Source organism: Protopterus annectens, chromosome 16.part0 (genome assembly GCF_019279795.1).
Source record: "Protopterus annectens isolate FY-2018-M chromosome 16.part0, PAN1.0, whole genome shotgun sequence".
Classification (NCBI taxonomy): domain Eukaryota; kingdom Metazoa; phylum Chordata; order Ceratodontiformes; family Protopteridae; genus Protopterus; species Protopterus annectens.
Genome location: NC_056750.1, coordinates 814,848,490 through 814,865,489, shown reverse-complemented (window position 1 = coordinate 814,865,489; position 17,000 = coordinate 814,848,490). Strand labels below are relative to the sequence as shown.

At 39.8% G+C, this 17,000-nt stretch overlaps 1 protein-coding gene across 1 annotated transcript in view; it reads left to right on the top strand.

Moving 5' to 3' along the window:
- Positions 1 to 17,000, top strand: part of LOC122791035 (adiponectin-like) — a 276,275-nt gene that overhangs the window by 23,027 nt on the left and 236,248 nt on the right. Inside the window, exon 2 of the mRNA XM_044058810.1 lies at positions 6,457 to 6,683. Within this exon, the coding sequence (XP_043914745.1) occupies positions 6,473 to 6,683 (211 nt within the window). The 5' untranslated portion in view covers positions 6,457 to 6,472. The remainder of the gene's footprint in view (positions 1 to 6,456; positions 6,684 to 17,000) is intronic.

Sequence of the window (17,000 nt, the reverse complement as noted above, 5' to 3'; positions counted from 1 at the left end):
TACTCAAAGTTAACTTTAGCTGTTTGCAGACAGTTCAGACCCGGACTGCGCTTTTCTTATAAGAATGATAAAGGTGGTACTGCAGTTGAATACTTAAGAGTGGTGTTAGGTTCAAAGTTAACTTTAGGTGTTTGCAGACAGTTCAGGCCCGGACTGCGCCTTTCTTATAAGAATGATAAAGGTGGTACCGCAGTTGAATACTTAAGAGTGGTGTTAGGTTGGAGAGACACTGAGCTCCTTCATGGGGCCTGTAGCAGAGTGGATTGTAGTTCCAGAATGTCCTCCCAAGGATAGGTCAGACCCATACTCTCCACTCTCTATTTTACACAAACTATAATTTACCCTCCCACCTGCCAATTAATTACCTTGATACTTTGCAACAACTTACTATCACGTACCCTCCTTATTTTGTACTTTATGCTAATCTTCCTAATCATCTAAGCTATTCTCTCCTTCTGCCTGTACCTTACCATACAAGATGCTTCTACTTCTTTTCACCACTACTCTGCTTCTTATTTTCTCTCTCTCTACCTCCTCTCATTGCACCTTTATAAACCTACACACAACTTCTACATTTACTCACCCTCAAACTAATCACTCAACCATTTTTACATTCCTAATTGCACCCTCGCTATACAATCACTATAACACTACTCTATAAAAAATAAAAGTATTTAAACTTCCCTCACTCCCTGCTAAGATGAAGCCAAAATGTCACCTTTGTAAGCACAACTTGACTCTACTTAAACTATTCATGCTTAACTTACTACTTTCAGGTGATATACATCCCAACCCAGGACCTGCCACCAGTTCCTCTCTCCATACCCATCCCTCACCCTCATCTCCTCCCCTGTTAGCCCTACACAGACTTAATCCTCCACATCTCCCAGAAACCTATCTATACTATCCCTGAACATACAAAGTATCCTGAACAAAGTCACTTTGTTTTGTTCCTGGATAGTGCTCCACACCCCTGACATCCTCACCCTCTCTGAAACCTGGCTAAAACCTCATATAGCTGACTCTGCAATCCTACCCCCAAGCTACAGTATCATCTGCTTGGATAGACTCAAGAAAAAAGGGGGAGGTATAGCTATTCTGTATCAGAACAACTCTCCCTTAACCTATCCCTCCTAACTTCCACCCAACAGAAGTCCTCATACCATCACAGAAAATAACCATTGCTACCATCTACAGTCCTCCTTCCTGAACTTTTTCTCTGCTGGATCTCACAATCTATCTCCCATGGAACTATTTTTTTGGGTGATGCTAACATAGACTAGAACTGACTAACCAGTGACTCTCCAAACACTAGCATTAACCTCTCCCAGCTAATCATTACCTCCACATGTCTTCACAAACACACCAGTACTGGCACTACAGTGGATTAGATCCTCACCTCCAGTCCTAACCTACACCACAACCTCTCCACACTGCTTGATATCCTAAGTGACCACCTTGCTACTTTAATTCAAAGACACTCCCTCCAATTGTACAAACCCCACCAATACAAAGACTGTTGTAAACTCTCTAATTTCAACCTAGATACTTTTAACAATTTGCTGTCCTCAATAAATTGGTCCTTCCTCTATGATCTGTCTCACTTGAAGATGTTGTCCTAAAATTTAACAGCATCTTCCTAAACATTCTAGACTGCCTGGCCCCAGTCAGGAAAATCAGAATTAAATCCTGTTTTGCTCCCTGGTTAACACAACCCACTCACACCCTTATGTACTTAAGATAGTACCTGGAAAATCTGAAAAAAAAAAAACAAATCCTCATCCTATCTTCAAAGTTAGAGGGAACTCCATAATCTTGCCAAACAACAGGTCAACCTTGATAAAAAAAATTTATACCAAAAGCCATTAAATAACCCCCACTCCAACCCCCAAAAAATTCTGGCATACATTCAACAAGCTGCTACATCCAAGTTGTGCTTATACACCAAACTCTTGCCCCAACAGCTGTGCCATAGACACTTCCACCTTTCTTAACACCTTCCTCATTGTTTCAATCCACAATTTAACAAAAAAAACACTAGTACCCACCCCACTATCCCTCCCACTCCATCTACCCACTCAACCTCCTTCTCTCTAAAGCCTGCCCCTACAGCTTATATTAGATCACTTTTCAGCAAACTTAAACCGTGCTCACCATCAGCTTATAACTTAAGTTCCTTAAACTTGCTGCAAAGTCAATCACATACCTCATCTCCTTATTAATCAACAGATAAATCCAAGAAAGCACAGTCCCAGAAATCTGGAAGAAATTCTATGTCATACCCTTACACAAAGGCGGAAATCCTATTGACCCCTCTAATTTCAGACCAATAACCATTCTATCTCACCTATCAAAAATACTTGAAAAGTGCATTCATAAGCAGCTCCTCAGTCATCTTCTACAAGAAAATCTCCTAACCCCTACCCAACATGGCTTTCACCCTATCCATAGCACATCTAGTGTACTAACATCTTTCACACAGTCTATCGCGAAATCTCGTGACAACAATAAGTTAGTCTCCTGTCTTATAAATTACCCGCCCCTCTATTACACCTAACCTCTCCTACCCATAATGTTATAATTCATTTCCTCCAGTTTCTACCAAATAACACATCCTCTCTAGCTGTTTCCTTTCTATTTCTATACTCTGCTCTAACTCTTAACAATAGCCTGTACTACAAACATGTTTTTCCTTCTGTAAAGTATAAATGTTACAGTTAACCCTTAGCGTATCTCCTGTTAAATGTTTGTTTGAAATTTGCATGTAATTACTTTTATTCTCTGTTTTATTGACTATATTGTATGTGATCATCTTTTTTACTTGTATAACTGGAGCTTTTTCCCTCGGGCCTCCACTGAAAAAGGTCTGCTGCCCAGTTGGACTAACCCAGTCAACAAATGTGAAATAAATAAATAAGCAACTAACAGTTCTCTTCTCCTTGCTCAGCCTGGTTAGAGGGACATCACTATACCTAACAATGGATTCCCCTATGACTAGAGTCCTGGGAAGTGTGTTTGCTTGCTGTAGGGGCTTAGTGTTTGGGCTCCACTAAGAGTGACAGTATGTGTGGTGTTAGGTGTTGTGTTTTCTGAGTGCCTTTGGACTTGCTGAGGTATAGTTTGGACAAAGAGTGATCTAAGCAATCTTTGTTGTTTAGGAAGATTGCTTTTAAGACCATCAGCATAAATTTGTGTGTGTGTGTGTGTGTGTGTGTGTGTGTGTGTGTGTGTGTGTGTGTGTGTGTGTGTGTGTGTGTGTGTGTGTGTGTGTGTGTGTGTGTGTGTGTGTGTGTGTGTGTGCGTGTGTGCGTGTGTGTGCGTGTGTGTGCGTGTTTGTGTGTGTGTGTGTGTGTGTGTGTGTGTGTGTGTGTGTGTGTGCGCATGTGTGCATGTGCGTGTGCACACGTGCGAGTGTGTGTGTGTGTGTGTGTGTGTGTGTGTGTGTGTGTGCGCATGTGCACGTGTGCGAGCGCACGCGCGTGCATGTGTGTGTGTGGTTTCGACAACCTGATGTGCACTTGTCTGCGAGAGTTTAGCCTTCAGTGTCATTGTGTACGTACACCTCTTGCATACTGTGCCTACTTCCTTAAGGATTAAGTGGTTGCCAGTAAACATGAGACAATTGCTACATTGTCTCAAGGTGCCCATATCCACCAATATGGCTGTAGAGAAGTTAGGAAATCGCCTATTCATACTATTCATACTATTCAGTCCTTTGATTTGAGAGCCACAAAGGAATGTTGTTTTGGGGGTTATAAAGCTATTAAAGGTACTTTATCAGAACAGATTATGATAAACAGTACTAAATACTGCTAACTTTAATGTTTGCACAATACTGAATTCAGCTAAATCTGTAGGTATTGCCACTTGACTCCCAACTAGCTGCTCTAAGCTTGTTGGCGTACAAGGTATTTGCTCTATATTACTACTTTATAGGGTACAGTTTTATGTTGTTTCCAGTGGTTTGCTACTGTACAGGGCACTGCTAACCCATGCAAATCTGCAAAATATATAGCAGCACTGCAAAAAAACAGAAAACTAACTAATGACTACGTGTCAGTTTGTGTATTTCCCAACTCAGATAGACCAGGCAAACACCTGCTGCTACAAGATGAATAAACCCAGCCCTCCTAATTTAAAAACACAGTAGAAGAAACCCAGAAGTGCAAGGCTACCACTATCCACTTAAGCAACCAGCTGAAAATCCCTTGCCCAAGGAAATTTCAAGACAGTCTTACTGCGGTAGCAGTGGGATGAAGAGAATTTCTTTACGAAAAAAAAATCAGTGAAATGTATACATAAAAGTGGGAAACAGTAGCAATCAATCAAAATAAGTGAAATCTAGCAATCAAAGGTACTTGACTTTGCCCGGATGGCACTGGATACAAGTAAAACACTTCTGGAATGCAGGCTAGGACTCCAAACTTTGCTGAGCTCCTAGAAAACGAGCAGGAGACAATATGTAGTAAAGAAGGCTTACTCAAGGTCAATACCGTTTTGTTGGGTGGACACTCGTGGGTCTATGGAAACAATGGCTGGGAAGAGTACATAAATAGTTTACAACAGTCTATAGCAATGAAAGAGGGGAGGGAGGGACTTTGGAAATCAGATTATCATAAGGGGTGGAGGCCACAGACACAGCCTTATTATAAAACAACACCAGCAATAAGCGTGGGAGGATTGGGGATAACCAACCAAGTTAGCTAGAGCGACATACAATCAAAGGGAATACTGGAGCTCTTTCAGAAACTTTAACTTAATGTGTTAGTGGGGGATGGGACAGATACAGAATGTAACTTTAAGTTAAAACATAAACAGAATATAAAAGCAGTGAAGCACAAACTGAAGCAGAAACCATTCACTACCGATCTTCTACCATGGTTTAAGGCACCAGGCTATGCAGAAATTTATCAGTAACACTGTTTATGAAAAAAATTAATAATAGATGACTAAGGCTCAAAATCTCACAGGAGTACACAACTCTGCCACAACTGTGAATTAAATTACAAGACTATAGCCCAGCAGGTTTTAAAATACAAACAGATAGCTTTTACAAGTAATTCTACTTGTAGAAATAGATGTATGAAATACACAGAAACAGAATCTTTCCACAACTGTTAAAAATACAGCACTATAGACCCAGAACAAACTTAAAAATGCAAACAGATGGACCAGAGCACCAGGCACCAGGCTATGTAGAAATTTATCAATAACACTTTTTATGGAAAAAATGTAATAATAAATGACTAAGGCACAAAATCTCACAGGAGTACACAGCTCTGTCACAACTGTGAATTAAACTACAGCACTATGGACCCAGAACAAACTTAAAAATGCAAACAGATAGACCAGAGCACCAGGCACCAGGCTATGTAGAAATTTATCAGTAACACTTTTTATGGAAAAAATGTAATAATAAATGACTAAAGCACAAAATCTCACAGGAGTACGCACTATCTCTGCTGCAACTGTGAATTAAACAACAGCACTATGGACCCAGAACAAACTTAAAAATGCAAACAGATGGACCAGAGCAGAATAGTACAAAAATTATCACACAGATCACTAAGTGCAACTCAAATATTTAAGCAGAATTGAAATAATTAAAATAATTTAATTCTCTCTCTTTCCTTTTTTTTCTGAAAAGCTAATTGTTCACAGTTCCACACCTTTCTGCAGACGTGTGTGCATTCCTGAATGAATAGTGATGTCCTGTTAGTAGAGTACTTATAAATATCAGAGTGCAGGGTTGTTTTTATAGAGCCAGATGGTGCGAAACACTTAGAATTGTTGCAAATAGTTCTCAGCAGTGCACAACCCTGTGGAATTCACAGCACCTCTGAGATGTAGTGGGGTTTGGTTTTGAGGTGAAGTCTGATTAGGTATCTTCAGGCACCTACGTGTAGTCGCAGCCCAACAGAGTGGAGAAGGGGCATCCATGGACACACCGAGTTCAAATAACAAACCAGATCACACCGGTCTATGAAACAACACACTGCCCATGCAAACGGTAATAAATTTCAACCAGAACAATAGCAGCGCCTCCTAGACTCACCAGGAGATAACTTGCTAAACCATTTCTAAATGCAGAAACCCACCACAGCATAGAGAATACAGCATAGTATTTAAGATCACCATTAGAACATTCTAGTTTAAGTGCAAAAACAGAAACTTGTGTTTCCCAGATTTAGTAGGGCTTGGTTCTCAGTTCAAGTCAATTGGGTATGTTTGGTGTCCTGAAGAGTCAGCTCAAATAAATATAGATGCTAAATATTTTCATTTATCATTTCTTTGAACAATTTTAGAGTTCTTTGCTCCAATAACTTATATAACTGAATAATTGTTCCCCTAGCTAAATAATATTTATATTTGCCTTAGTTATTCAGGTCTGTTGAAAACCACCTGTTTTTTTCAGTACAGGTTGATTAGTCTGATTGTCATTTTTTTTAATTGTAGGGCAAGAAAGCTGAAGATGGCTATTTTAAGTGTTTTCTTACTTCTGCAACTGGCATTCATATGGCAATCTACAGCACAGACACAGAACACGTGCACTAAGGGAGAGACCGGTATTCCAGGAACTCCAGGACATCCAGGATACAATGGAGTCCCTGGCCGAGATGGAAGAGATGGACACCCTGGAGCAGATGGGAAACCTGGTCCTAAAGGAGATAAAGGAGAAATGGGTATTAACTTTGACCTTTACACTTTCAATGTCATAAAACTTCATTTTGCATTCAGATTGCAGCATATACATTAATTCACATTGTTTTTTTTAATGTAGAACATCATTCGACTTCTTTTTAGCCTCCTATCTTTGCATTGGCTTTTTATCTTCTGCCCTCTCACTCCCCTATACCCACTTATTCCCCTTTAGCGTACAATCCCGCCTGCTGATTTGTTCCTTTCAGAGGTTAAAGTGCAGTGCAGTGCAGTGCTGGTGTAATGCCATCATCCATGGGAGGTTCAGTGATTTTTATTTTTCCCCCTAGTATCTCCCCTGATGGTAGAGGAAATAGGTTCTGCTACTTTCCATAATCCTAGCCTGCAGTAAGTGTCAACAGTATTCCAGACATTGTAACACAGGAAAGTCAACACTCGCTCCAACATCCTGATTGTTATTAATTTATTTATCCATTTTTCTTGAGCAGGAAAGTCCAGCTGGGATAGAAGCCCTTTTCAGTGGAGACCCAGGGACCTCCAGTCTTCACATAAATATGCAATATGCAGTTTACTTTTATTTTCTACGTTGTAAACATTATTTTCATCTTGGTTACATGTATATTTTGCATACATAATTTGGTATAACAGATGATTAATGCTAACCTTCTAGCATACAATTGTGACTATAGAAAGAGGAGAAAATAAGAGATTACATGCGCATCTGTATAAGGTAGCTGACAAAAATACAAAGAAAAACAAGGGGAGACAAAGACTGACATTTGGTTTGAAGTTAGTAAGTTGTGGTATGAGGAGGGGAACAAGGATTAAGTAGAAGCAGGTAGTTAGTTGTTAGTCAATCCCAGGTTATTGTAGTCATTGTCGAGACATTAGTCTTTAGCATCATGCAGCCCTAAACAAGGTATAAGAGACACTTTGTCAACCAAGTTAATTTTACTTGGCAAGGGAAACAAGGACCCAAATGTACACACTGTGCAAAGTATTGCAACTTACTATTACTACTGTATCACTGACCCAGTAGGAATGAACTGGATTGAAGACAAACTTCCATGATTTTTATGTCTCCATCTGGCTACAGATAGTCATCGGTCTCTGTCAAGATGTACTTTGGAGTCTGTTACCTGTTGTGGCTTTCTTCTATGATATTTTTTAAGAGGTGCTATAGACAAAATCCACTGGAAGCTCAGGTGCCAGACAGAAAAGCATCCTCTCCAAAGTTACCAGTATGACCATAACACAGCAGGGTGTGACTCATTTGTCCTTCCAGTATGACCATAAGACAGCAGGGTGTGAGTGTGTGAGACTCATTTGTCCTTCCAGTATGACCATAAGACAGCAGGGTGTGAGTGTGTGTGTGACTCATTTGTCCTTCCTGTTTTGAGGACTAGCATCACTCCCGCTCCACAGACTTACGTAGCACAGGCTGTCTTGCTGGAGGTACTCACTAAATTTCAGCTTGTATTAGCGCAGATGACAGGAACATAGTAGGGTCCATGACTTCCTTCCTTGGCAAAGATGCACTTCAGCTAGATATGTCTGGATACCAACCACCTCCAGCATTTCATTTCCAAACTCTGCCACTGAGTTTAGGCCTCTCATGTCAGAATGCCGCACTTAACTGGATAAAATTGGTAAAGGTCTGCAAAACGGTAATACAGTGTAATAATAATAAATGTGGTACAATTCCTTTGTGTGTGTGTGTGTGTGTGTGTGTGTGTGTGTGTGTGTGTGTGTGTGTGTGTGTGTGTGTGTGTATTTATGTGCGCTTCTGTGGCTGCATGTGTGTGTGCATGAGCATGTGTTTCCATGCATGTAAGATCATGTGTATATACCATGTATAATCTACATTTATACTCCAATGTCACCACCAATCAAGCCTACATCCAGTCATTTTATACTGTAAGTAAAAGGAAGTGTTTGTGTCTAGGTTAGGCTCCAATCCATTTCATTGTGCACACATTTAAAATAGGACAGTGGTCTTGTCTAAGGTAGACCACCATCCTACTGGTTGTCCCACTGTTTAAAATTAGAAATACTTATGTCAGGAATAGATCATTTCCCAGATCTTCCCATTTGTCATTTCCGCACAAGTCTAAAAATACCGAAATCGCCATGCACATCCTCCAGCTGTTATTTTACAGGAAACACAATCAGTCCCCAACTCCCATCTACACATAGTATTTCTGGCAGCAGCAATGTTAAGCTGTCCTTTGACTCTTCTCCTCTGCATCAATGTTATCTTCTCAGTCCCAATGTACATATGCAAACCCCCACTATTGTATCCCCTTCTCTCACTAGTATTAGCCACAAAATGCAAACATACCCCACCACTCCCTTAAGCATTCTTTAATCGTGCATATCCATGGCATGAACTACATATCCCACCACTTCCTTAAGCATTCCTTTATCGTGCATATCCATGGCATGAACTACATACCCCACCACTCCCTTAAGCATTCTTTTATCGTGCATATCCATGGCATGAACTACATACCCCACCACTCCCTTAAGCATTCTTAAATCGTGCATATCCATGGCATGAACTACATACCCCACCACCCCCTTAAGCATTCTTTAATTGTGCATATCTATGGCATGAACTACATACCCCACCCCTCCCTTAAGCATTCTTTAATCGTGCATATCCATGGCATGAACTACATATCCCACCACTTCCTTAAGCATTCCTTTATCGTGCATATCCATGGCATGAACTACATACCCCACCACTCCCTTAAGCATTCTTTAATCGTGCATATCCATGGCATGAACTACATACCCCACCACTCCCTTAAGTATTCTTTAATCGTGCATATCCATGGCATGAACTACATACCCCACCACTCCCTTAAGCATTCTTTAATTGTGCATATCCATGGCATGAACTACATACCCCACCACTCCCTTAAGCATTCTTTAATCGTGCATATCCATGGCATGAACTACATACCCCACCACTCCCTTAAGCATTCTTTAATCGTGCATATCCATGGCATGAACTACATACCCCACCACTCCCTTAAGCATTCTTTAATTGTGCATATCCATGGCATGAACTACATACCCCACCACTCCCTTAAGCATTCTTTAATTGTGCATATCCATGGCATGAACTACATACCCCGCCACTCCCTTAAGCATTCTTTAATCGTGCATATCCATGGCATGAACTACATACCCCACCACTCCCTTAAGCATTCTTTAATCGTGCATATCCATGGCATGAACTACATACCCCACCACTCCCTTAAGCATTTTTTAATCGGGCATATCCATGGCATGAACTCTGTGCCATGCTCCTGATTAGAGTTTATATATAGCCAGTACTCATGTCTATGGTACCTGCACTCTGCCTCATCCAGGTCTCAAGTACTCAATTTAAAATGTATTCAAGTCTAGAGTAATCCCAATCCCATCCTTTATCCTGACTTCTACATTCAAAATGTGACACACCCCTTATGTGTCCTGACACCAAGTGCTCATTTCTAAGTACGGCACCATACCATTCTCAAGATACACTTTATATAACACAATTGAGTCAGAGGTAAACCTGTCTCCTTGCCCCTGATCCCATGTGCACACTAAATATATTGTTCATGTGTTGGGATCTGTATTCTAAATAAACCTCTATCTCAGGATATTAAAACTGATATGTTCTACAACAGGCTGCTGAGAATTAAGTCGCACTGCATGTTACAGAAATATGTTATGTTTTGCAACCATCTGCTGACAATTTCACACTGTATATATGTAAATATAATAATATATTCTATTGCCTAACAACCATTCTCATTCTGTTTGATTTAGTTTATTATCTCACTATCTTGTTTTGATTTGTACTGTTAGGATTCTTAACAGACACCACTATAACATGGTTGTTAAGCATATTTTAGTACCTAATGTAATAACTGTAACAGCTTAATACTGCACTACTGTCGTGGACAATAAATGTACAATGGTTCTGGGATTAAGAAGCAGTTTGTGCCTGAAAAGTGTCCTTGCAGTAGTAGGTCTATTTGGTTATCAAATTTAAAAATAAAAATAAATAAAATAAACTGCGTATTGTACTGCAGACTACTGCACTATATCCAAGACCCCAGCTGCTTTAGCGCCAAATGCTAATGTGGTGAGAAGAGTCTCTCAGTTATGCTACAGCTACCATCCAATGCTGTGCCATCATAGAGTCACGTCTATCTCCTATAATACCTGCACAACAGCTGACACCATCCATAGAGATTACCAAGCAAGTAAAGAATGGAAGTAACTTGCCAGACTTTTCTTCCAAATTCATGTTGATCAAGTCACAGCTCTTTGATCAACTGCTGATTGATAAAAAAAAAGTCTGAAACAACTTCCAACAAACCTCTGAGGAAAGTTATTTTTACAAGGGGACAAATCCTCCTCCTGCACTTCCCACCCCCTCAAATTTATATATTCCCACTGAAAGGTTGCATAACAGTGAAGAAAAAAACTCTACTGTCAATGTTTTTTCCCCTATATTTCTTTGCTTGATCATCACTCGCTCAAACGGTGATCAATCAATTGAGACATTCCTCTTTTTTCCGAATGACATACACATAGAAAACAGAATATCCAGAGAAAACGTATTCGAACACATGGAGAGTATGCAGGCTCTGTACAGAAGGCACTCAGCTGAGAAACAAATTGACCATAGAACCTTTTGCTGTGAATCGATAATGCTGTTCATTGTGCTGCCCATGCTACAACTTACTGGGAAGCAATTGAGCAACTCGCGTATGGATTGCTTACGCAGCATATTATGCCATAATTTGGATAGTGTCACTGTATACGGAGCTACGGAAGTGTCCGGTAAATGTGCTGCACTAGAGAGGGTAGATACAATGCATGGCACTTGTGATGGGGGGGTTGAAAAAAGGCATAATGAATGGTACAGCAGGCCCCCGCTGTAGATATGCAAGGAGAACAAACAATACAAGCCTACATATTCTATGCTTGTAAGGGAATGCATTAAGCTGTTTGCTGTATACAATACTTTTATAGCACACAGAAGACTCCAGGGTTACCATCATCTCAGATTAAGAACTGGGAGTGTACATGTGCCAGGGCAGATCACACAGTACTCAATGGCATTCAACTCTGCTATGCAACATTTTTTGAGGTAGTACGTCATGAGTTTGTTATATCTTGTTGTTCTGCAGTTTATTTAGCAGGATGTCTTTCAATGAAGTAGGCACTCTTGTCTCACTGGCATTGGTATGCAGTAGTAAAACACAAGGGATTTATGCCTTGGCCCCAGTGCTGTCCAGTCAAAAACAACTCCAATAGCAGAGCTGGTTCAGTCAGTGTGTTAGCTGATGGTGTCAGACGGAACCCACCAACAAAGTTGAGGAACAAGAAACAAAAAAACAAAATTCACCTGATCTCCATAATGTTCCAGTCCTGTTGGCTAGACTAGATAAAAGTACTTTTATTTTATTTATTCTTTGTTGACCGGGTTATTCCAACTAGTCTAATGGCATCTTTACAGAGGAGACCTCTGGTGGTAGTTATATTATTTGGGGAAATTTGGACAGGACGTCAGGGAACTTAACCTACTCTTTGCAATAGGTGCCATGGAATCTTTTACATACACCTGATGTACCACCAACTCAAGAAGTTGGGACCTTTTTTTAACATCTCATCCAAAGTGTGACATACTCAGGAGTGCAGCACCTCCTTTATGCTACACTGTGGTGTCATCAAGCCATCTACCTGATGTGAGAATATAACCCAAAACCTTCTGCACCAGAGGTGAGCCTGCACTACTAACACTGCGCTTTTACAGAAGCCAGTGTGTGAACATAGAAAACACCTATTATGTATATACATGCCAGCTAGTTACATAGTCATTATCATTTAAAATTGTGATTGTGGAAGCTTAAATACATACTCACAATGTTTGATCATCTAGTCAAGGAGTTAATCACACCCTCTAACTGCTTGCACCCATACTAGTCACCTCCTTCTCCCCAACCTTGGTATACCTTTGCCTATAATGATCCCAACGGTCACCATCATCCTCTAGACAAGTTGGGAATATACATAAATTGCCAGGTCTTTCTTCCATATCAATAAACCAACAATAAAACTCGCTTACTGGATTTGCTTCCAATTTGTTTATTATTTTTACTTGTTGAACTATTGACGTCATTAGCAAACTTTTGTGTGTGTGTGCGTGCACGCACGCATGTATGTGTCTGTGTGTGTGTGCGTGTGCATGCGTGTGTATGTGCGTGTATGTGTGTGTATGTGCATGTGTGTATGTGCGTGTGTGTGCACGTGCATGCGTGTCTGTGCGTGCATGCGTGTGTATGTGAGTGTGTGTGTACACGCGCATGTGTGTGTGTGTGTGTGTGTGTATGTGTGTGTGTGTGTGTGTGTGTGTGTATGTGTCTGTGCGTACGTGTGTGCATCTGTGCGTGTATGCAAGTGTGTGTGTGTGCGTGTGCGTGTGTGTGTGTGTGTGTGTGTGTGTGTGTGTGTGTGTGTGTGTGTGTGTGTGTGTGTGTGTATGCGTGTGCACACGTTTGTGTGTATGTTTGCATGTGGTTATACTTCCTTCTGTATCACACACGTACCTACTGTACCAGAAACTAACTTTCTATGAATCCTGCCAATTTCTTTTCATTTTTAAGGATTTTTTTTTCTGTCCCTAGGACTGTTACCTAACTAAATTTGTGTTGTTTTCAACTTTACCTTACACATTTACCCTTTGTAAAGTTTGCATGTTCTCCCTATTGTTTTGTGGGTTTTACCTCGATATTCTGCTTTCCTCTAACTTCCAAAATCATAGAGGTTGATTAGTAATCTGAAATGTATACACATTATTTACAGGTTTTCATTATAAAGCGTCAAAAGTGGTGATTTCACTTACCAATTCAACAAATTAATATAACATTTAAACTTAGAAAGAAATTACACTTCCAGATCCCCATGTACCATTTACAATTGGACTGAAATACAATAACAGACTTTCTTTGATATGAACAGAGGCAAAAACATACATCCATGCTCAGTCAAGTGCTTTTTTTTTTAATTTATTACTTATTTATTTATTTAGTTTATTTATTTACATTTGTTTACTGGGAAAGTCAGACTGAGCCAGAAGCCTATTTTTAGTGGAGGCTCGGGGAGAAAATCTCCACAGACATATAAGCAATATACAATAATTAGATAGTGCAATAGTATACATACATGCATTGTCGCCTCACAGTAAGATGTTGTCCCGTTCGGTTCTCAGTTAGAGCATCTTCTGTGTGGAGACATGCGTGAATGGGCGTACCTTCGTTGAAGGTTGTGCGTCAGAGCTGGCAACTCGGCACGTAAAAATCTACTGCCAATCATTAGCGGACCGGAGTTCCGCTGTGGCGACCCCTAACCGGGAAAAGCTGAAAGACACAACAACTGTAAGATGCAGAATACACATCTTCTAGTTAGTCTGTACAAAGTAGTATTCAATGCAGTTTCCTAGTAGATACAGGCTCAAAAAGAAAAAAAAAACATTTCCGTGAAGATCACTGTGAGAAAAAATAAAGTTACCAGTGTGTATATATTAAATAATACTTATGAACAAATGAGATTTCCTATATATATATATATATATATATATATATATTTTTTTTTTTTTTTTAGTAGTAGTAAACACTGAAGAGAGGGAGAAAATGAGGTAAGGCATGGACAGTGTATTGAGAGAGTTATAGAGATCTTATCAGTCAGGTTTGGTGCAGGTGCAATGCTAGTTGTGGGATACATGTTCAAATAGTAGTTTGAAACTGGTAGATTCAGGTGTGTTTTGCCTGGTGTGGGGTAGAGAGTTCCATAATTTGTCTATTTGATTTGAGAATTTATTCATTTTTAACATGTTAGATTATTAATTAAAAAAGAATGTAATTTTACAAAATAACATGTAATTGGAGGCTTACAGTCAAAATGTCGACATTCAGTTGCACGACAGCCTCCTCCTTGAACATGGTAGGAGCGACAGTCGGAATGTCGATGTTCATGTGTACGTCCATTTAGAAGGACGTACACAGGGCAGGAACTCAAAGCATGGTTGTCAATGGGAGATACACACATTAAGATCGACAGAAAGTTGTCGATCTTGTTGCGTCGACCATACAACCTACTTAATATGTATGAGTCGAGGTTATTTGTCGCAGAAATCACCGTTCACAGATGTGATTTTCGTTCTTTTGATAGTAAACCGTAATTGGATATATAGCAGTGAAACAAGTTACCCAGTTTGCAATAAATGCTCACTGAGTTAAACACATATAGAGTAAAGCAGCAGCTAGACAAGTAGGTATTCCAAGCAACATCAGGGTGAATCATAATAATTATACATTTATCTGTGGACAACAGAAGGTTATATCAAGCAGTGATATATTATGTATCTAAAACATTTACACTGTGGGAGTGGGCCTTTAAAGCTGCGCAGAAGCACAAAAAGGATGAATGTGCTGCGGAAAAGGCTTTTGGCAATCAATAACTGCTTGTTGAAGGGGGTAGGCAGCAAAAGGTTAGAGAGGGTTTTATCCCTAGTACGTTGTAACATGGAGAGCGCAGGGAAGTGTGTGGCAGTGACCGAGATTCAGTAACGTATAGATGAGGGAGCAAGCTAGTAGCACTGACTCTATAATAAGAAAACATGTCATTTATATTAAACAAATGCAGTTGTGCTCAGCATGCTTCATCCCATGCATGGGTCCCATCAAATCATCTATGGTACGATCCTAGTTATCCTGATTAGGGATAATATAAAATTATCAACCATGGGATGGGTAAGGCCAATCTAACACCAAATAGGATAGATTAATTTGAGCAACAAAAAGGAAATGACCTAGGGTTACAGTGGCATGCAAGGGCAGCTAGCCTAATAGTTCCTATGGGGGGATAAGATAATAAAGTCGCATACTTCATATAAAACATCTAGAGGGTGGTCATACTTCATATAAAACATCTAGAGGGTGGTCATACGTCATATAAAACATCTAGAGGGTGGTCATACTTCATATAAAACATCTAGAGGGTGGTCATACTTCATATAAAACATCTAGAGGGTGGTCATACTTCATATAAAACATCTAGAGGGTGCTTGTTTAAAGTCGCATACTTCATATAAAACATCTAGAGGGTGGTCATACTTCATATAAAACATCTAGAGGGTGGTCATACGTCATATAAAACATCTAGAGGGTGGTCATACTTCATATAAAACATCTAGAGGGTGGTCATACTTCATATAAAACATCTAGAAGGTGGTCATACTTCATATAAAACATCTAGAGGGTGCTTGTTTAAAGTCGCATACTTCATATAAAACATCTAGAGGGTGGTCATACTTCATATAAAACATCTAGAGGGTGGTCATACGTCATATAAAACATCTAGAGGGTGGTCATACTTCATATAAAACATCTAGAGGGTGGTCATACTTCATATAAAACATCTAGAGGGTGCTTGTTTAAAGTCGCATACTTCATATAAAACATCTAGAGGGTGCTTGTTTAAAGTCGCATACTTCATATAAAACATCTAGAGGGTGGTTGTTTTAGTGGTAGAAACATGCTTTAGACAACTAGTAACATGTTTTATTGGTTAGTCAGGTAATCCAACTAAGTTATTTTTAAGTTTCTGTTAGGAGCATTATCCATTTAATTATCCTGCTCAGTTGCACACCTTATAAGTATAATTTGAGAGAATCAAACCCAAGACTTCCGAATGAAGATCAGTTTGTAACAAACTCTGTAATGCAAGAGACACATGCCAAAGATTAGTTTGTTTGTTTGTGTCTTTCGGCTTTTCCCGGTTAGGGGTCGCCACAGCGGAACTCCGGTCCGCTAATGATTGGTAGTTGACTTTTACGTGCCGGGTTAACAGCCCTGATGCACAACCTTCAACGAAGGTACACCCATTCACGCATGTCTCCACGCAAAAGACGCTCTAGCTGTGAATTGAACCGGACAGCGTGTTTATAATAGTACCATCTACAATACTAAAGTACAAAGCTGTAGCATTACCATGCTTAAGAACAGAAATATCCATGTTGCATATATACAAAGAACAGTATGACAGCAATAAACATTTTAAATATATATGTATAAAATGTGTGTGCGTGTGTGTGTGTGTGTGTGTGTGTGTGTGTGTGTGTGTGTGTGTGTGTGTGTGTGTGTGTGTGTGTGTATGTGTGTGTGTGCGTGTGTGTATGTGTGTGTGTGTGTGTGTGTGTGTGTGTGTGTGTATGAGCAGGTAAGCATCATTCACCTCTTTCATCTCATATACACATAAAACAAACTTGCAAT